We start from the raw sequence: 21,650 nt of genomic DNA, 5'->3' as shown, positions 1-21,650 counted from the left end.
CTTCCTTCTTTTCTATCCCTTGCTAACTCTTCCTTCCTTCCTTCCTTCCTTCCTTCCTTCCTTCCTTCCTATTCCTTGCTAGCTCTTCCTTCCTTCCTTTCCTTCTTCCTTCCTTTCTTCCTTCCTTCCTTCCTTCCTTCCTTCCGTCCTTCCTTCCTATTCCTTGCTAGCTCTTCCTTCCTTCCTTCCTTCCTTCCTTCCTTCCTTCCTTCCTTCCTTCCTTCCTATTCCTTGCTAGCTCTTCCTTCCTTCCCTTCCTTCTTCCTTCCTTCCTTCCTTCCTATCCCTTGCTAACTCTTCCTTCCTTCCTTCCTTCCTTCCTTCCTTCCTTTCCCTTGCTAACTCTTCCTTCCTTCCTTTTTTTCTATCGCTTGCTAACTCTTCCTTCCTTCCTTCTTTCCTTTCCTCCCTTTGTGCATTACATGTATTTAGAAGACAGAGAAATCCCTGCTCCCTCCCACCGCATAGCTTCCTCCCATTCATTTTAAACCCCATTACCTTTGTGTGCGATAACCACAGGGAACAAACAGTCCTTTTGCCGAGGAGAGAATGCCAGGCCTTGATTTATCTGTGTTTGCTGGATCTGCATTTCCCGGCTCTTAAGGAGGTGCCCGTTAAATTGAAGCTGTCCGCTGGGGACAACTAAAACAACACGACCTGGGAAGGGTTCCCTTGGGGTGCAAAGCTTTTTAGAGAGAGCGCAGAGTGCATAAACACACGTTTCTCTGGAACGTAAGGGTCGGACAGACCTCCTGGAGAGCACAGTAGGACTTCATCTTGACGATGTGACTATGATGCGACTTCGTCACTTAGGGTCCTAGAAATGGAGAGATTGGCATTCTTAGGGATCCATCACGTCAAGTAGTTCTCCAACATGGGCTCTCCAAAGATGAGCAACTCAGTCTCCCATAATTCTAAGATGGGTTTTCATGTCGTGAAATAAGAATATAAAGTAGTTGCAATTAGAGATGTGCAAAATTTCAGAGTTTGATTCGTATTTCGGGAGATTCAGGTGATTTGTAATTACTTGGGGTGTGCAATTTTTCGTTAGTCGTCGTAAGTCGTATCAAATTTGTTCAATTCGTATTTATGGCGCGATATCTGATACATTAGAGTTGTATAAAATGTTGGAGTGTGTTTCGTATTAAGGTGATTCGTAATTACTTGGGGTGTGCAATTTTTCGTTAGTCCTCATAAGTCGTATCAAATTTGTTCAATTCGTACTTACGATGCGATATCCGATACATTAGAGTTGTATAAAATGTTGGAGTGTGTTTCGTATTTCGGGAGATTCGGGTGATTCGTAATTACTTGGGGTGTGCAAGTTTTTCATTAGTTGTCGTAAGTCATATCAAATTTGTTCAATTTGTATTTATGATGCAATATCTGATACATTAGAGTTGTATAAAATGTTGGAGTGTGTTTCGTATTTCGGGAGATTCGGGAGATTCGTAATTACTTGGGGTGTGCAATTTTTCGTTAGTCCTTGTAAGTCGTATCAAATTCGTTCAATTCGTACTTACGACGTGATATCCGATACATTAGAGTTGTATAAAATGTTGGGGTGTTTTGTATTTCGGGAGATTCGGGTGATTCGTAATTACTTGGGGTGTGCAATTTTTCGTTAGTCCTTGTAAATCATATCAAATTAGTTCAATTCGTACTTATGATGCAATAGCCAACACATGCACCAAAGGACTTTTAGGATGGCTTTTAGTGTCATTTGGGTTCATCGCAATAGTGCAATGAGAATATAAAGTGGTCACAATTAGAGTTGTACAAAATGTTTGACTGTGTTTCGTATTTCGGGAGATTCAGGTGATTTGTAATTACTTGGGGTGTGCAATTTTTCGTTAGTCCTCGTAAGTCGTACCAAATTAGTTAAATTCGTACTTACAATGCGATATCCAACACATGTGTCAAAGGATTTCTAAAATGGGTTTTCGTGTCATTTGGGGTCATTGCAATAGTGCAACAAGAATATAAAGTGGTCACAATTAGAGATGTGCAAAATGTTGGAGTTTCGTATTTCGGAGGATTTGGGTGATTTGTAATTACTTGGGGTGTGCAATTTTTCGTTAGCCCTCGTAAGTCGTATCAAATTCGTTCAATTCGTACTTACAATGCGATATCCAACACATGCGTCAAAGGACTTCTAAAATGGGTTTTCGTGTCATTTGGGGACATTGCAATAGTGCAACGAGAATATAAAGTGGTCACAACTAGAGGTGTGCAAAATGTTGGAGTTTGTTTCGTATTTGGGGGATTCGGGTGATTCGTAATTATTTGGGGTGTAACAACATTCATTACTCATTATAGTAACAAAATTTTCACTAACTATACTTTATAAACAAAATGCTGGTGCTCCCTAATTTTGCAATAACTTTTGAACATTTTTTTAATCGATCGCTTAGTAATTAAAAATTACCAAACTACAAACCCAGAAGACAGCATCCGAATCTTCCTGAAATAAAACAGCTCTTCTGAAACGTTTCTGAAAAAAAATTGGAAAGATTCTGAGATTTGGAACATTTCAAGTTTAAGACGTGTATTACTAAATGTAACAGTTTTCTGGGGTGGGAGGGAGGGGGCCAAGAGGCTAATGTAATTGGCCAACCCACATGCATGCTGTATTACTTCACATGTGCTTAACTTTTTAAAAAAATTCTTTAAAATCATCAGATGGCCAAAATGTTCTGAAACTGGGGAGGCTTAACATGGTGAATGTCGCCTACAACTGTGGCAAGTTTAATCCTGATAGTCCTTAAAATATTTTAATTTTTTAAGCCTCTGAGGCTGAGAGAGTGTGACTTCCCCAAGGTGCTTAAATTGGGAAAAAATTCTAAAAATCAATGGATGTCCGTAACTTTCTGAAACTTTGCAGGAATGATGCCCTGCTTGTGTCGTGTCACTGTGGAGACGTTCAAGGGGATCCCTCTTGTAGTTTTTTTTTTAATTGTTTGTAAAAATGGTAAAAAAAAAATCCTAAAAATCAATGGATGACCAAAATATTCCGAAACTTGGTAGACTTACAGTTATAAATGTTGCCTACAAGTGTGGCAAGTTTGATCATGAGCATTGACGTTTTCCCCATTGCTGCTAATGGGACCAATGTTACCGAAACAATAATAAAACTTCATAGATTCAGATTACGAATTGAAACCAGAGAGCGGAGGGGCATCCGAATGTCAAAACAGATCACGAAATGAATTTTTGGCAGAACGTAATATTGATACTAATGTTACTGTCTCTTCTTTTATTTCCCATCTCTAGCTCCTCCAACTTCTATCTCCGTAATCGCTGCCGACACACCGGCCCCATTCAGCCGCTACCAGGCCCAGAACTTCACTCTGGTCTGCATTGTCTCTGGTGGGAAGCCAGCCCCCATGGTAAGTTCAATTACCTTGAATCCTATAGGTAGCCCCATAAAGATATGGAATGTTGTATTCAATCCTATAGGTAACCCCATAAAGACATGGGACATTTACTTGAATCCCATAAGTATCCCCATAAAGATATGGGACATTGGCTTGAATCCTATAGGTAGCCCCATGAAAATATGGGACATTGGCTTGAATCCTATAGGTAGCCCCATGAAAATATGGGACATTGGCTTGAAATCTGTACGTAGCCCCATAAAGATATGTGACGTTGGCTTCAATCCTATAGGTAGTCCCATAAAGATACAGGCTCGGGCTGTGGCGCAGGCTGGTGAGCAACCAGCCAGCTGCAACAAATTACTCTGACCAAGAGTTCATGAGTTCGAGGCCAGCTTGGAGCCTATGTTTGTTTGTCTTTGTTTGATGTTAAAAGGCATTGAATGTTTGCCTATATGTGTAATGTGATCCGCCCTGAGTCCCCTTCGGGGTGAGATGGCAGAATATAAATACTGTAAATAAATAAATAATAAATAAATAAATATGGAATGTTGACCTGAACCCTATAGGTAGCCCCATAAAGATATGGAATGTCGTATTCAGTTCTATAGGTAACCCCATAAACATATGGAATGTTGCCTTGAATCCTATAGGTCACAACATAGAGATATGGGATGTTGGCTTGAATCCTATAGGTAGCCCCATTAAGACATGGGAGGTTGGTTTCAATCCTATAGGTAGCCCCATGAAGACATGGGACATTGACTTGTATCTTATAGGTAGCCTCATGAAGACATGGGAGGTTGGTTTGAATCCTATAGGTAGCCCCATAAACGTGTAGGTAGTCCTATTGGTCATTCCATAAAGATATTGGACGTTGGCTTGAATCCTATAGATAGCCCCATGAAGACACGGGATATGGACTTGTATCCTATGGGTAGCCCCATGAAGACATGGGATATTGACTTGTATTCTATAGGTAGCCCCCTGAAGATATAGGACATTGGCTTGAATCCTATAGATAGCCCCATGAAGACATGGGATATTGACTTGTGTCCTATAGGTAGCCCCATAAAGACATGGGAGGTTAGCTTGAATCCTATAGGTAGCCCCATGAAGACATGGAACTTTTACTTGTATCCTATAGGTAGCCCCATAAATACATGGGACATTGACTTGTATCCTATAGGTAGCCCCATAGACGTGTAGGTAGTCCTATTGGTCACTCCATAAAGATATCGGACATTGACTTGAATCCTATAGGTAGCCCCATGAAGACATGGGATATGGACTTGTATCCTATAGGTAGCCCTATGAAGATATGGGATGTTGGCTTGAATCCTATAGGTAGCCCCATGAAGACATGGAACTTTTATTTGTATCCTATAGGTAGCCCCATGAAGATATGGAACATTTACTTGTATCCTATAAGTAGCCCCATAAAGACACGGGACTTTGACTTGTATCCTATAAGTAGCCCCATAAAGACACAGGACTTTGACTTGAATCCTATAGGTAGCCCCATAAACGTTCCATCACGTTGCAAGTATTTCCGTATAATGCCTTATTTCCCATCTGCAAGGACGAGATGTATTCTTTGTCTCTCTCCCAATGCTTTGCAGTGGATGTTTGGAATAACAAGTCCGTCTCCTCGATCCGACTGGTTTTGCCTTGCGTTTCTTCCCCCTTGTTCTTCCCGTCCTCCTTCCAGGCCCGTTTTTCTCTCTCTAAATCACATTTTCCCTGGTGGATCCGTTTTAGACAAATACCCAGGAGAGATGCGCTTGGAGGGCGAAGTTCTAAGCATCCGGCAAATTATTTCTGCTTATTCATTCAGATGTTTGAAGCATTAAAAAAAATGGAAATTATTCCTCCCCTTCCCCAAACACTTATCTGCAAACATTCCCGGGGCCGTTTCGCTCCGCCGTGACATCAAGGGCTTGAAAGGCGCTTTTGGAAACAGAATACAATCTTCTCTTCAGAGAGATGTTCAAAAAAAGGAGTTTTTTTTAAAAAAAAAAAAAACGGGCATCGTTTCTGCAAATCATCCTCCTGGCTCTGCAGATAGAGGCACACAGGGTATTTATTTAAATTTTTTTTGCATGCATCTCTGTTGCAATCTGCACATTTGTGTGCCAACGGTGCAGATTCTCACCAGCTGAGGATTCTTCTCGTCTGGGTTGCTTTAAAAGTCGGCTTGAATTGTGTCGAATTTGGATCCATGTTCCAGAAGCATTCTCTCCTGATGTTTTGCCCACAACTATGGCAAGCATCCTCAGAGGTTGTAAGGTCTGTTGGAAACTAGGCAACAGTATATATATAAAAAAGCTGTGCCCGGCCACGTGTTGCTGTGGCATAGTCCTAAGTAGGGTTTTCTTCGTGGCATTCAAGGTGGCCTAGAGAGGATTCCCCTAAGTATGAAGCAGTCAGGCTTTGAAGCTGCAAGGCTATTCAATGGTATGGTCAAAGGTGGAGTCCCCTAGGTATGAAGCAGCCAGACTTTGAAGTTGCAAGGCTATTCAATCGTGTTCAAGTTGGCTAACAATGGAGTCCCCTCGGTATGAAGCAGCCAGGCTTTGAAGCTGCAAGGCTGTTCAATCGTGTTCAAGTTGGCCAACAATGGAGTCCCCTCAGTATGAAGCAGCCAGGCTTTGAAGCTGCAAGTCTACTCAATGGTAATCAAGTTGGCCAACAGTGGAGTCCCCTAGGCATGAAGCAGCCAGGCTTTGAAGCTGCAAGGCTGTTCAATCGTGTTCAAGTTGGCCAACAGAGGAGTCCTCTAGGCATGAAGCAGCCAGGCTTTGAAGCTGCAAGCCTATTCAATCGTGTTCAAGTTGGCCAACAATGGAGTCCCCTCGGTATGAAGCAGCCAGGCTTTGGAGCTGCAAGGGTACTCAATGGTGATCAAGTTGGCCAACAGTGGAGTCCCCTAGGCATGAAGCAGCCAGGCTTTGAAGCTGCAAGGTCACTCCTTGGAACGTGATGAGTATTGTGGCCACATCTGGTGTGATTTGGCCCAGTGGTTTTGTTGTTAACTTGGTTCTAATTATGCACATTACATTTTTATATATATAGAAGATGGAATGATGTCCAGGGTGGGAGAAAGAATTCTTGTCTGTTGGAGGTAAGTGTGAATGTTGCAACTGGCCACATTGATTAGCATTAAATGGCCTTGCAGCTTCAAAGCCTGGCTGCTTCCTGCAGAGGAATTCCAGACATGAATCAATTGGGGCAGCTAACGACTCTGAACAAAGGATTCTCCCAGGCCAGGACATGAAGCTTGCAAGGCCACTTAATGCCAATCAAGTTGATTCATTACAACATTCACACTGGCCTCTGACAGATAAGAAGGAATAATAACACATTTATTTAAGCACAAGCTTGATGGTTACAATAACTTTTCTTCTTGTTTGAGGCACGTTGCTGAACAGTTGCAAAGTTATATTGAGGTGTTCCAAACTTCTTAAAACGTCACTTCTTTCTCCACCAACAGACTACCTTAAAATAAGCCACCAAACTTATTTTAAACTGACTCAAATAAGCTCTTGAGCCTCCCTGATTCTCCAACTGAGAATCAGTCTTTACTGTCATTCATCCGATTACAGACTACCTTAAAATAAGTCACCAAACTTATTTTAAAATTGACTCAAAAATCAAACATTTGAGCCACCCTGATCCCTCAACCAGAATCAGTCTCCCGGTACCGACTCTAAAAACTAACCTTCCCTATGGTTCTCTGACCACAGACTGACTTAGTTTCCCTCCAAATTCTGCTCTCTCTTCAGCTAACCCAGTTGGCTCCGCCCCCTTCTCCATGGCAACCAACTCGTGGTGCAGAGTAACTGAAATATTAACCTTTTTTTAACACAGTTAAACATGACTTTTAAAACACAATTAAACATGACATCTGTAAACTAAAAAATCACACTTCTTTACACTTAGTTTCTCCATGTACCTCACAACCTCTAAGGATGCCTGCCATAGATGTGGGCGAAACATCAGGAGAGAATGCTTCTGAAACATGGCCATATATACCTCACAACCTCTGAGGATGCTTGCCATAGATGTGGGCGAAACGTCAGGAGAGAATGTAGCCTGGAAAACACATGCCGGCCATGAAAGCCTTCGGCAACACAATATCTCAACCACTTCATCCTAGTTTGGGGCAGCCACAAAAACAAAGTTTCGGGAGTAGAACAATGACTTTGAAAGTAAGGACTGCACGACTAAACAGGAAATCACACTTTCAGACCAGGAACAGAGTCCCTTTCTTGGCTATCCATTGACTGTTCTTTGCTTCTCCGCAGGTGTATTTCAAGCGGGACGGGGAATTGATAGAGGTGGTCCCGCTCATGGAGCCCCCGCTCAACGCCGCCGGCTTGCAAGAGGGCCGCTCCTCCCGCAACCTCTTCCGCGAGGCGGACGACACCAAGATGCACCGCTCGCTCTCCCTGCTGAACGGGGAAGAGCGGGGCGGGAGGCCCTCCACCGAGCAGCCCTCCAAGGGCCTCACCCCGGAGCAGGGACTCTTGTTCAGCCCGGCCACCGAGGTCATGCCAGAGACTGTGGTGAGCCGGGAGTTCCCCCGCTGGATCCAGAACATGGAGCCCGTCTACTACTTCCACCACACCCACATCCCCATCAGCGACGGCACCGTGGAAGTGCGGGCCATCCTCATGTGGACGCTGAACCCCCAGATAGACAATGAGGCCCTCTTCAGTTGCGAGGTCAAGCACCCGGCTCTCTCCATGTCCATGCAGTCGGAAGTCACGCTCGGTAAGGCGGGGAGCGGGGCTACCGGGAATGACGGGAGAAAAGGGAGAAGCACCATGGAGTGCGTGGAGCCACTGAGGTCCAACCAAACCATCCCCTCCTGTCATGAAGACTTTTAGAACAAAAGTTAAAACATCCTGCTCAGACTGAACAGAATATCCCACTTCTGACACCAAAAATGTTATGAATAACTTTTCAATAACTTTAAAGCAGGGGTCCCCAAACTTTTTTAACAGGGGGCCAGTTCACGGTCCCTCAGACCATTGGAGGGCCGGATTATAGTTTTTTTTAAAAAAAAGCTATGAACAAATTCCTATGCGTACTGCACATATCTTATTTTGAAGTAAAAACAAAAAACAAAAAAGGAACAAATACAGTCTCAATGTTAATAATAATAATAATAATAATCATCATCATCATCATCAAAATAATAAAGAGGGTTAGAAGAGACCCCTTGGGACATCTACTCCCTCCCCCTTTTGCTTTTGTGCATCACATCATAATCAAAGCACCCCTGACAGATAGCCACCCAATAACAGCAACAACAACAACAACAACAACACCATAATAAACATGGTTGGAAGAGACCCCTTGGGCCATAGAGTCCAACCCCTTTCTCCCTTTGTGAACCAAAACATAAAGCACCCCTGACCAACAACAACAACAACAACAATGATAATACACTAAAAATCAGGGTTGGAAGAAATTGCTAGCCTTCAAGAAAAATGAATCCACGATAGGGCTGCAAAGGAGGGAGTCTGTGTGGCAAGATAAAACGGGAGCCCTCTACCTTTTACCACAGGCATGCCCCTATTGTTGTTTCGCCTCCTCCATTGCAGGAAGGCGCATACCAGGTGAGGGAGGAGGAGGAAAAGGAGTGTGCGAGGTGAGCGAGGAGGCAGGAAAGGCACGCATCTTTCCCTCCTCTCTCGTTCTGTGCAGGCCTTCCTCAGCGGTAGCGAGGAGGAAAGGAGGAAAGGCCCACGCCTTTTCCTCGCCCCGTGAGGCCCTTCCTCGACAGCGGGAAAGTTGCGTGCGTGACGAGGAAATGGCGTGCGCCTTTCTCACTTCTCTCACCTCACGCGCACCTTTCCCACTGCCTTCCTCGACGGCGGCAGCGGGAAAGCTGCCCGCGAGGTGAGGGAGGAAAGTCACATGCCTTTTCCTCGCCTCGTGCAGCTCTTCCTCGGCGGCGGCAGCGGGAAAGGTGAGTGCAGGGCGAGGAAAAGCCATGCACCTTTCCTCCCTCACCCTGCGCTCACCTTTCCCGCTGCCTCCCTCAGCAGCGGCAGCAGGAAAGCGCCCCACGCAGCGGGGGAGGAATGCCTTTTCCTCCCCCCGTGCAGCCCTTCCTCGATGGTGGGAAAGCTGCCCCTGGGGTGAGGGAGGAAAGCCGCACACCTTTTCCTCGCCCCGTGCGGCCCTTCCTCAGCAGCGGCAGTGGGAAAAGTGCCTGTGGGGCGATGGAGATAAGAAAGGCATGTGCCTTTTCCTCCTTCTCCACACTACATGCACCTTTCTTGGCGGAGGAGGAAGGAGCCACCACCGCGGGGGCCGGATAAATGGCTCCGATGGGCCGGATGTGGCCCGCGGGCCGTACTTTGGGGACCCCTGCTTTAAAGCATAGGTTCTTTTTATTGCAGTTTCAGTCTCAGAGGTATAGCAGAACTTTTACAAAACAACAAAGAACAACATTTAGACATACAAACATACCGATTCTACGCAACTACATTGGATTCACAAACAACCTACAGGTACATTGGCTAAGAAACAAACGGGGGGGGGGGGGGAGTTACATTTTCATTCTTCATTCACACACAACATGCATCCATCTTCATGCACACAAATATTACCATATTCTTTCTCCCTTCTTGGAGAAGCACCTGCTTAGGCCAGACCCAGCTTCCACTGCTGCCTGCCAAGACATAGTTCCAAAACGCCAAAACTTCAAAAAGACCATGACTTCAAAACGCACTCTTTTCTCTTCCCATGAAAAAAAGAGGCCCCAAACAGTGAACAGAATCCTGCCTTCCCATAGCAGATCTGCCACTCCCAAGGACACCATCTCCACTGAGCATGGCGGGTGAACAGCGTCGCTGTCTGTCACACCTTCTGGACTCTCATAAGGTCACTTATATAGCAATATTTTGCTGAAGATGTTGTCCCAAAGTTGTAAATGAGTGATAGACGTCTTCCATCCTGGAATATCCTCAGTTTCCTGGACTGATTCCTCTTGATTGGTGTCAGCAAACAAGCAGCTCTGCCCCAAAAATTCATCAAGTTAGCAAATGTTGACAGATGTTACCAGATGTAAACATTTCTCTTATCACTCACAGTTCTTATCACAGTTTTCCAGGCAGGTCAACTATTTCAGGTCTCGTTAGCAGGCTTTAATTACAATTCCTGAGCAGGTAATTTTCCAGGCCTTAGTCTACAGACTGGTGTCTTCAAATTTACTAACTCACTCATTCTTCCATTCATACCACATATCATATATGCATATTTTGGTCACACTCCTTCGATACTATTCTGACTTAGGACCTCATCACATCAGCTTCTGTGGTGAGACAATTCTGTTGTCTCATGCCCGGTATAATGGACACCCCTCACTCTACACTCTTCTCACACACAAGCACACGTATGTGAGAGGCAAGGGAACACAGTTTGGTAGCTGCCACCAACCTAAAATGTTTTTAGGATTTTTGTTAATAAATGTACCTGAGGTAAGTTTCTCCCATTCCCTGCCCACACTGCTTCCTCCTCCCTGGCTCCCAAACTGAGGCTTTTCTGTGGTATTTAATTGTTGTATTCTTGGAACTATTATAAAGGCTTCTTAATAGAAAGATATACTGTAAAGGCTTTTGAAAGATGAAAATAGAATGAAAATGTATTTTCTTAAAACAGGCAAACAATTACTTCAGAGAGGTACATAAGCATAAACGGTTACAGAAGTTCTTCAGCTTAACTTAGTTGTATGTTTCAGATTACTTTACTTAGTTTCAAACAGTTCCAATCAAACCAAGCTATCTATTGGTCACAGAAACCCTCGCTCTATTTGCTGAGAATAGTCACGAGTTCGACTAACCTAAACTAGATAGCCCCCTGGGTTGTTAATTAACTCTAACCTAGAGTCCTTCTATTAACCAGCCCAGTAGTGAGAGTCAATCTCTTGAATTATCTTCCCCCAAGAGATCCAAACTGCCTGACCTATCCTATCAGTTTCACAGCTCTCAGTTCTCTCACACACAACCAAAACTCCAAACTGCTCTTTCCTCTCCAAAACCCAAAACCGAACTGCCTTGGAGCTCTTTTTTCCTTGGCTCCTCCCATCTGCTCTGGCTGGCCAATCCTAGGATTCTCTCTCTAAGCTCCTCCCTCTTTCTAACCACACTCAAGATGGCTGTCTGGCATTCCTCTACAAAATGGAGGCCTGCCTCACTCACTGTTACCCAGGCTTCATTCCCGGCCTAATATGTAAGGTTCACTACACCCGGCATCACCCACAGCGACGTTCTCCATCACATGTGGGGACATGTCACCCCATGGTTTCCCCCCGTACTTGCCATGTTGCTTCCTATACAACTCAGGAAGCCTCTCATGTTCTGGGTGGAGCATCAGAGGACACTTGCACCACAGTTGATCAACGGAGCCCCACCAGAAGTGAGTGTGCTTTGTGTGATGGGCGGCATAGGGCTCTGTAGATCAATTGTCCTATGATGCTTGTGAAGACCCGTGTAATGACGTGGTTAGTGTGGTTGATAGAAAGATTGTGTTCGGCATCTCGGAGAGCTTTCTCCAAGCTTCCTCCAAGAGACTGGACATAGTTGCAGGTCCATTCTCACCTTGGAGAGGTCTCCTTCAAAAGGACCTACCAGTGTTGGAAACCCATTCTGAAACAGGCCTCAGGACCTCAGAAAGTTCCCCTTCAAAAAGAACAATCCGTGGTTGGAAACCTTGGAGAGATCAGCCCTTGTAACTGTCCATGGGTGGACCCTTGGAGAACTTGCAGAGTTCTCCTTCAAAAGGGACCATCTGTGTTTGGAAACCTTGGATTGCACATTGAGAATTCAGTCCTTGGGGAGTTCTCCTTCAAAAGCAAGTCTCCATGACTGGACCCCTGGAGAGCTTCCAGAGTTCTCCTTCAAAAGGGACCATCTGTTGCAAATCTTGGATTGTTCATTGAGAATTCAGTCCTTGGAGATATCTCCTTCAAAAGCAACTGTTCATTGGTGGACACCTGCAGACCTGGCAGAGTTCTCCTTCAAAAGGAACCATCTGTGGTTGGAAACTTTGGACTGCTCTTTGAGAGTTCAGTCCTTCGGGAGTTCTCCTTCAAAAGCAACTGTCCATGGGTGAACCCTTGGAGACCTGGCAGAGTTCTCCTTCAAAAGGAACCATCTGTGGTTGGAAACCTTGGATTGCTCTTTGAGAGTTTAGTCCTTGGGGAGTTCTCCTTCAAAAGCAACTGTCCATGGGTGAACCCTTGGAGACCTGGCAGAGTTCTCCTTCAAAAGGAACCATCTGTGGTTGGAAACCTTGGATTGCACATTGAGAGTTCAGTCCTTCGGGAGTTCTCCTTCAAAAGCAACTGTCCATGGGTGGACCCTTGGAGACCTGGCAGAGTTCTCCTTCAAAAGGAACCATCTGTGGTTGGAAACCTTGGATTGCACATTGAGAGTTCAGTCCTTCGGGAGTTCTCCTTCAAAAGCAACTGTCCATGGGTGGACCCTTGGAGACCTGGCAGAGTTCTCCTTCAAAAGGAACCATCTGTGGTTGGAAACCTTGGATTGCACATTGAGAGTTCAGTCCTTCGGGAGTTCTCCTTCAAAAGCAACTGTCCATGGGTGGACCCTTGGAGACCTTGCAGAGTTCTCCTTCAAAAGGAACCATCTGTGGTTGGAAACCTTGGATTGCACATTGAGAGTTCAGTCCTTCGGGAGTTCTCCTTCAAAAGCAACTGTCCATGGGTGGACCCTTGGAGACCTGGCAGAGTTCTCCTTCAAAAGGAACCATCTGTGGTTGGAAACCTTGGATTGCTCATTGAGAGTTCAGTCCTTGGAGATATCTCCTTCAAATGCAACTGTCCATGACTGTACCCTTGGAGACCTTGCAGAGTTCTCCTTCAAAAGGAACCATCTGTGGTTGGAAACCTTGGACTGCTCTTTGAGAGTTCAGTCCTTGGAGATATCTCCTTCAAAAGCAACTGTCCATGGGTGGACCCTTGGAGACCTTGCAGAGTTCTCCTTCAAAAGGAACCATCTGTGGTTGGAAACCTTGCATTGCTCTTTGAGAGTTCATTCCTTGGAGAGATCTCTTTCAAAAACAACTCTCCATGAGTGGACCCTTGCAGACCTGGCAGAGTTCAGTCCTTCCAAAGCAACTCTCCATGAGTGGACCTTTGAAGACCTGGCAGAGTTCTCCTTCAGAAGGGACCATCTGTTGGAAACCTTGGATTGCTCATTGACAGTTCATTCCTTGGAGATATCTCCTTCAAAAGCAACTGTGCATGGGTGGACCCTTGCAGACCTTGCAGAGTTCAGTCCTTCCAAAGCAACTCTCCATGAGTGGACCCTTGGAGACCTGGCAGAGTTCAGTCCTTCCAAAGCAACTCTCCGTGAGTGGACCCTTGGAGACCTGGCAGAGTTCAGTCCTTCCAAAGCAACTCTCCATGAGTGGATCTTTGGAGACCTGGCAGAGTTCTCCTTCAAAAGGGACCATCTGTTCAGTCCTTGGAGAGATCTCATTCAAAAGCAACTCTCCGTGAGTGGACCCTTGGAGACCTGGCAGAGTTCAGTCCTTCCAAAGCAACTCTCCATGAGTGGATCTTTGGAGACCTGGCAGAGTTCTCCTTCAAAAGGGACCATCTGTTCAGTCCTTGGAGAGATCTCATTCAAAAGCAACTCTCCATGAGTGGACCCTTGGAGACCTCATTGAGAGCTCTGCACCTCCCCAAATTCTCCTTCAAATGGAACCATCCTGGATTGCTTGTTGAGAGTTCAGCCCTTGGAGGGTTTTCCTTTAAAAGGAGATTCTTGTGGTGCTCAACCCATTCAGAAGCTGGAGTTCGGCACCTTGAAAGGAAGCTACCTGAGCTTCTGAAGCCGTTTTGAAGATGGCGTCCAGCGCTTTGGCTCGCTCCTTTAAAGTTTGGACTACACGCCAGGAGGGATTCACCTCCCCGCCATTGACTGTGCAATTCAAGGGCCGTTCCTTCTTCTGGAGGCATTTCATCACTTCTGAGGCAGGCTTTGTGCAGGAGCTTCTCAGTCTTCGCCATTGATCTGTCCGCCTTCAAGACTCATCCTCAGGCCTTTGGAAAGGAAACAAAGTCGGACGGACTGATGCCTTAATCACTTTAAAAGAGGCATTAAACCCCTTTCCTTGATCCAGCACCGCCATTGGCCCCTTCCCTTATAGAGTTGGAGGAGGCTTAGCCGATGTTCCATAAAGCGCTAATCCCGGGAAGGGTGTCCTGATCAAACACTTCGTTGAGTCCTGTCTTAGCAGAGCGCTTCTCTCTCCCTGTCAAACCGGGCATTTACATACGAAAGACAAAATACCTTTTATGTTAATCCCCAGTGGAAAAGCTGCCTACGCCTGAAGAAGACATAAGTCTTCTGCGTCCGGGATAATGGGACGCGGTCAAAGAGAACCTCGGCTTCGTTACAGAGAAGCAACATACCATCATGGAATGCCATAAAGGAAATACAGTAGTACTACTGAGCCGGTCTGCGATGTCCTTCTTCACTGAGGGAGTGTTGTGATATCGATAGATAACTGATACTCCATGATTTAGTGTGCAATGGGCACCAGAGACATCACACTGGCAACGAAGGTCTGCATAGTCAAAGCAATGGTATTCCCCATAGCAACCTATGGATGCGAGAGCTAGACCATAAGGATGGCTGAGCGAAGGAAGAGAGACACTTTTGAACTCTGGTGCTGGAGGAAAATGCTGAGAGTGCCATGGACCTTGGCAAGAAGATCCAACCAGTCCATCCTCCAGGAAATAATGCCCGACTGCTCACTGGAGGGAAGGATATTAGAGGCAAAGTTGAAGTATTTTGGTCACATCATGAGAAGACAGGAAAGCTTGGAGAAGATCATGATGCTGGGGAAAATGGAAGGAAAAAGGAGGAGAGGCCGACCAAGGGCGAGATGGATGGACGGTATCCTTGAAGGGACTGGCTCGACCTTGAAGGAACTGGGGGCGGTGATGGCCAACAGGGAGCTCTGGCATGGACTGGTCCATGAGGTCACGAAGAGTCGAAAACGACTGAACGAGTGAGACGACGACGATGACGGGCACCAGTGTGCTCCCCAATGAACATCTGTTTAGGAAGTGCTGGAGCACGATGGCAGCCCACGATGAAGTCATCAGAACTGCCAAACAACATTTAGACACTAGGCATGGGCAAATTTATCGGAATCGTCGTTAATCGTAATAAAATCGAACAGGGTTCCGAGGTGGTTTGGCTCTTCGGAATTAACCTTCCAATTCAAAGCGTTGGAGCCCATCCTGGGAATACCTTTTGGAATACATTCGCATAAAGGATCTCAGCCCAACCACCATCGAGGAGGCAAGGAAGGAAGGAGGGAAGGAAGGAAGGAAGGAAGGAAGGAGGAGGAGGAGGAGGAGGAGGAGAAAAAGGAGAGGAAAGAAGCCACAGAAGTTTCCCTTGGCTTCCCTTTCTCTCTCCCTCTTTTGCACAAAGTTCTCCAAAGCTTCTCCCAATCCGGATTCTCCTCCTCCTCCTCCTCCTCCTGAAGCAGCTCGGTCTGAATCAAGCACCACCTTTCCCTCCTTTTCCTTCTCCTTCCTTGGCGGCTACGGCTCCCTCTTCCTTGGCCAAGGAAGGCGAAGGAGAAGGAGGGAAAGCTAGTGCTGGATTCAGATCGAGCTGCTTCAGGAGGAAGAGGAGGAGTCTTGGTCACAGTTAGCAGAGATTTTATAACACCGCCTCTGACCTTGAATAAGCACACTTGAGCTCTGGCTTTCATCCAAACTCCTTTGGAGGTTTCTTCTTCAGTCATTGCTACATACAACGACTTACAGGTCTTCTATCAGATATACTCACAAACATAGCAAGACACTCACATGATGAGGATGGGGATGGATTGCAGATGCAGGGAGATCATAACGGTTGGAGGTTGTTGAAATAAATAAATAGAAGCTTTACCACAGTTTCCGAATCAAAATATACCCTGCAGTATAATAAAGTGTCAGTCAGGCTTGTGTAACAAGTAACAGTATCTTTACTTCAATTCAAAAGCTCAAACAGGGCAACAATATATACAGTCTCTCTGAATTCACACAGAGAACAGAGGGAATAAACAGTCCCTTTAAATTTGTCTTATAAATAATCAGGCTTTGGAGAGTTGGCAGCCATTTCCTTCCTGACTATTTTCAGTCAGCTCTCTCTTCACTCTCCGAGGTGAAAATGGCAGTTAAAACCGTTTGTCTCAGGAGCAAGCTAGAGACAGTAGCCAATCAGAATTCTGGCTCCTGGCTGTCTCAGCCAATCAGCTGCTGACACATGCCTTTCCAGTCAACCTACGGCAAAAAGGAAGTGCACATATAACCCATTCTTCCCTTCAAAGATCACAGGAAATGACTCTAGGATCACATCTCTACTTGCTTAATCCTTTCAGTGGATTGTGCTGTGAAAACATGTCTATAAGAACTACATCCTGCCACAAAATAGATCTTTCCAAGGCTTCAAAGAAATACATGGGGAAACAGACTCCTCGCATTCTCATTTGGGGTCGCAGTGGGGAAAAAACATTGGGCTCAGAAGACCACAAAACAGCCCTTGAGGCCACACACAACCCATTGGTATCACTTTCCCCACTGTTTCCTCCGACAGAGAGAAAGGTGTCAAAAAGACTGAAGGTATATGAGAGAATTGAGTTGAGCCTCTTCTACATGCTTGGATTGAAGCTCACCAGGCATTGGCTTTAAGGAAGCCAATGAAAGCTCAGAAGATTCCCCTTCAAAAAGAACAATCAATGGTTCGAAACCTTGGAGAGATCAGCCCTTATAGAGTTCTCCTTCAAAAGCAACTGTCCATGGGTGGACCCTTGGAGACCTGGCAGAGTTCTCCTTCAAAAAGAACCATCTGTGGTTGGAAACCTTGGACTGTTCATTGAGAGTTCAGTCCTTGGAGATATCTGCTTCAAAAGCAACTGTCCATGGGTGAACCCTTGGAGACCTTGCAGAGTTCTCCTTCAAAAGGAACCATCTGTGGTTGGAAACCTTGGACTGCTCATTGAGAGTTCAGTCCTTGGAGAGATCTCCTTCAAAAGCAACTGTCCATGGGTGAACCCTTGGAGACCTTGCAGAGTTCTCCTTCAAAAGGAACCATCTGTGGTTGGAAACCTTGGACTGCTCTTTGAGAGTTCAGTCCTTGGAGATATCTGCTTCAAAAGCAACTGTCCATGGGTGAACCCTTGGAGACCTTGCAGAGTTCTCCTTCAAAAGGAACCATCTGTGGTTGGAAACCTTGGACTGCTCTTTGAGAGTTCAGTCCTTGGAGATATCTCCTTCAAAAGCAACTGTCCATGGGTGAACCCTTGGAGACCTGGCAGAGTTCTCCTTCAAAAGGAACCATCTGTGGTTGGAAACCTTTGACTGCTCATTGAGAGTTCAGTCCTTGGAGAGATCTCCTTCAAAAGCAACTGTTCATGGGTGAACCCTTGGAGACCTTGCAGAGTTCTCCTTCAAAGTAACGAGTAACGAAGGTGGAGGCATTACTTTTCAGAGAACTGTGAGATGCCAGTTGCGGAAACAGAGTGTCGACTTCTTCCATGACGGCTTCAGAAAACTTGTTCATCGTTGGCAGAAATGTATCCAATTGTCTGGTGATGATGTGGAAAAGTAAATAGTGGTTGTTAAACAGCACATTCTAAGGATTATTTCTGCGTTAGATTTATGAAAATATTCCCATCCAAACCCAAGTAACGAAGGTGGAGGCATTACTTTTCAGAGAACTGTGAGATGCCGGTTCCGAAAACAGAGTGTTGACTTCTTCCTTGACAGCTTCAGCAAACTTGTTCATCGTTGGCAGAAATGTATCCAATTGTCTGGTGATGATGTGGGAAAGTGAATAGTGGTTGTTAAAGAGCACATTCTAAGGATTATTTCTGTGTTAGATTTATTAAAATATTCCCATCCAAACCCAAGTAACTTTTCATTCAAGCTTTGTACATATGGATGTGAATTGATACCAGCGTCTCCAACTCTAAACCCGGGTTCGAAGGTCTCTGGGTGTTTACAACACAAATAGAGACGGCGGAAAGAGAACCCTTGTGTTCTCCCTATGAAAGCCATAAAAATACAGCAATATCTCCAACGCGTAAACACCTCTGCCCGCTCTAGATTGAATCACGGCGGCCAAAGGGACTGCTTCCGTATCAATTATTCATCCTTTCTTCTATTATTTATCGGCGTCACAAAAGCCACTCTGTTTTCCTCGCTTGTTTACCGTCCAACAGACCAAGAGGAGAGATCGGGATGGACGCCATTCTGGAACAGAGTCCAAAAATGGCCTTTCTCGGCCCATTTGCAAGCATGGTATTAGCCCTCTCTTTGTGTTTTTATGTGGACACATTTCGCAGATGGTGACAGAAAACTGTGCTGAGAAATGCATGGAAAATACAACTGTTTTGTACCCGATTTCCCCCGAAATACGAATTTTCACAATGTGCAAAGTACATCTTAAATATATGACTTGGCAAGGCAGCTAATACGAAAGAACTGGACACGATCTTGAAGCGTCAAAGTATATCAAAGTCAGGATTATCCGTGCCATAATATTTTGGATTTTGGAGAAATGCATGGAAAATACAACTGTTTTGTACCCGATTTCCCCCGAAATACGAATTTTCACAATGTGCAAAGTACATCTTAAATATATGACTTGGAAAGGGAGCTAATACGAAAGAACTGGACACGATCTTGAAACATCAAAGTCAGGATTATCCGTGCCATAATATTTTGGATTTTGGAGAAATGCTGGAAAATACAACTGTTTTGTAGCCGATTTCCCCCGAAATACAAATTTTCACAATGTGCAAAGTACATCTTAAATATATGACTTGGAAAGGCAGCTAATACGAAAGAACTGGACACGATCTTGAAGCGTCAAAGTATATCAAAGTCAGGATTATCCGTGCCGTAATATTTTGGATTTTGGAAAAATGCATGGAAAATACAACTGTTTTGTACCCGATTTCCCCCGAAATACGAATTTTCACAATGTGCAAAGTGCATCTTAAATATATGACTTGGAAAGGCAGCTAATACGATAGAACTGGACACGATCTTGAAGCGTCAAAGTATATCAAAGTCAGGATTATCCGTGCCATAATATTTTGGATTTTTTTTCTCCCGTCCTCCATAATTTACACATCTTTCCCTCTAATATATGCCATTTTGCGCACGATTCAACCTCTCCTGCCCATTTCGAGGAAACAGTTTCCCTCCTCCCTCCAGAGGAATCCAATGCAAAATTCAAAAGCCGATGGATAATTAATGGCATTCAGGTTTGCTTTCAGTTCCCCAAAAAAAAAAAACCCTTAATACAAACCATTCCTTATCGGTTCGAATTAAAATGCAAAGCCAATGATTTCCACCTTCATGTCTAGTTTAGCATGCCTTTTTTCTCTCGCAAGCTGGCTTTTTGGTCGCGAGGTAGAGAAATTCTCCCAGAATGCCAACGATCTTCCCTTAGGCGTCGAAGGAGAAAAAGGAAATTATGGGATGGCGTAGTTCGGTGAAGCAGTTGTAGGCGAGAGATATCTATACTGAGATGGATAACCATCACACATTGGTGTGCCTCATCTTTTGAGAGTGATGGGAAGTGAGGTCTCAGTAGCCCATTATACATCGCATACACACCAAGATCGTTCTTCAAACAAAAGGAGTTGCAACCAGTTGAGAATCTGTTTTCCAAGAGGGAAAAGAGATCCATGGAAGGTCCACAAGATCCATCTGGTCCAATTCCATTCTCCCAGCCAAGCACCCCCAAAAGATGCCCATCCAATCTGAAGATGTTCTACAGCGGAACATCAATGGAAGTTGGAGATGTATGTCAGTAGAATAGGTTACCTAGGAAAGGGATGGACTCTCAATCCTTGGAGGTCTTTCCATGAAATTTGGAGATCTTTGACAGTAGCAGAGGATTCCTTGGATCATAGTGGTCTTTCTACCTTTAGAGGTCCTTCTATAGAAGCTGGAGATGTTTGACAGCGGAATAGGTTACCTTGGAAAGGGATGGACTCTCCATCTTTGGAGGTCTTTCAATGAAAGTTGGAGATCTTTGACAGTAGCAGTGGTTTCCTTGGATGGTAGTGGTCTTGCCATCTTTAGAGGTCCTTCTATAGAAGCTGGAGATGTTTGACAGCGGAATAGGTTACTTTGAAAAGGGATCGACTCTCAATCCTTGGAGGTCTTTCCATGAAAGTTGGAGATCTTTGACAGAAGCAGAGGTTGCCTTGGATGGTAGTGGTCTTGTCAGTAGAAGAAGATGCCTTGGAGAGACTACTATCATTCAAGGCAACCTATTCCACTATCAAACATCTCCAATTTCCATGGAAAGACCTCTAAAGATGGAGAGTTCACTACCAAATAGTGGACTCTCCACCTTCAGAGGTCTTTCTATGGAAGTAGTGGACTCTCCATCTTTAGAGCTCCTTCCATAGAAATTGGAGATGTTTGATAGCGGAATAGGTTGCCTTGGATGATAGTAGTCTCTCAGTCTTTCGAGATCCTTCCATAGAAGTTGGAGATGTTTGACAGTAGAAGAGATTGCTTTGGACGGTAGTGATCTTGCCATCTTTAGAGGTCCTTCTACTAAAGCTGGAGATGTCTGACAGCATAATAGGTTACTTTGGAGGTCTTTCAATGAAAGTTGGAGATCTTTGACAGTAGAAGAGGTTGCCATGGATGGTAGTGGTCTTGCCATCTTTAGAGATTCTACTAAAGCTGGAGATGTCTGACAGCAGAATAGGTTACTTTGGAGGTCTTTCAATGAAAGTTGGAGATCTTTGACAGTAGAAGAGGTTGCCATGGATGGTAGTGGTCTTGCCATCTTTAGAGGTCCTACTAAAGCTGGAGATGTCTGACAGCAGAATAGGTTACTTTGGAGGCCTTTCAATGAAAGTTGGAGATCTTTGACAGTAGCAGTGGTTTCCTTGGATGGTAGTGGTCTTACCATCTTTAGAGGTCCTTCTACTGAAGCTGGAGATGTTTGACAGCAGAATAGGTTACTTTGGAAAGGGATGGACTCCCAATCCTTGGAGGTCTTTCAACAAAAATTGGAGATCTTTGACAGTAGCAGTGGTTTCCTTGGATGGTAGTGGTCTTGCCATCTTTAGAGATCCTTCTACTGAAGCTGGAGATGTTTGACAGCAGAATAGGCTACTTTGGAAAGGGATGGACTCCCAATCCTTGGAGGTCTTTCAACGAAAATTGGAGATCTTTGACAGTAGCAGAGGTTG

The 21,650-nt window shown here is 44.9% G+C and overlaps 1 protein-coding gene across 2 annotated transcripts in view; it reads left to right on the top strand.

The window, feature by feature from the left end:
- Positions 1 to 21,650, top strand: part of igsf21 (immunoglobin superfamily member 21) — a 296,609-nt gene that overhangs the window by 264,891 nt on the left and 10,068 nt on the right. For both annotated transcript variants that reach the window (XM_062965556.1, XM_062965555.1), the window contains exons 5-6: positions 3,274 to 3,389; positions 7,685 to 8,153. In XM_062965556.1, coding sequence (XP_062821626.1) covers positions 3,274 to 3,389; positions 7,685 to 8,153 — 585 coding nt within the window. The remainder of the gene's footprint in view (positions 1 to 3,273; positions 3,390 to 7,684; positions 8,154 to 21,650) is intronic.

Source organism: Anolis carolinensis, unplaced genomic scaffold (assembly GCF_035594765.1).
Source record: "Anolis carolinensis isolate JA03-04 unplaced genomic scaffold, rAnoCar3.1.pri scaffold_15, whole genome shotgun sequence".
Lineage (NCBI taxonomy): Eukaryota > Metazoa > Chordata > Lepidosauria > Squamata > Dactyloidae > Anolis > Anolis carolinensis.
This window is presented reverse-complemented; position numbering and strand designations above follow the sequence as displayed.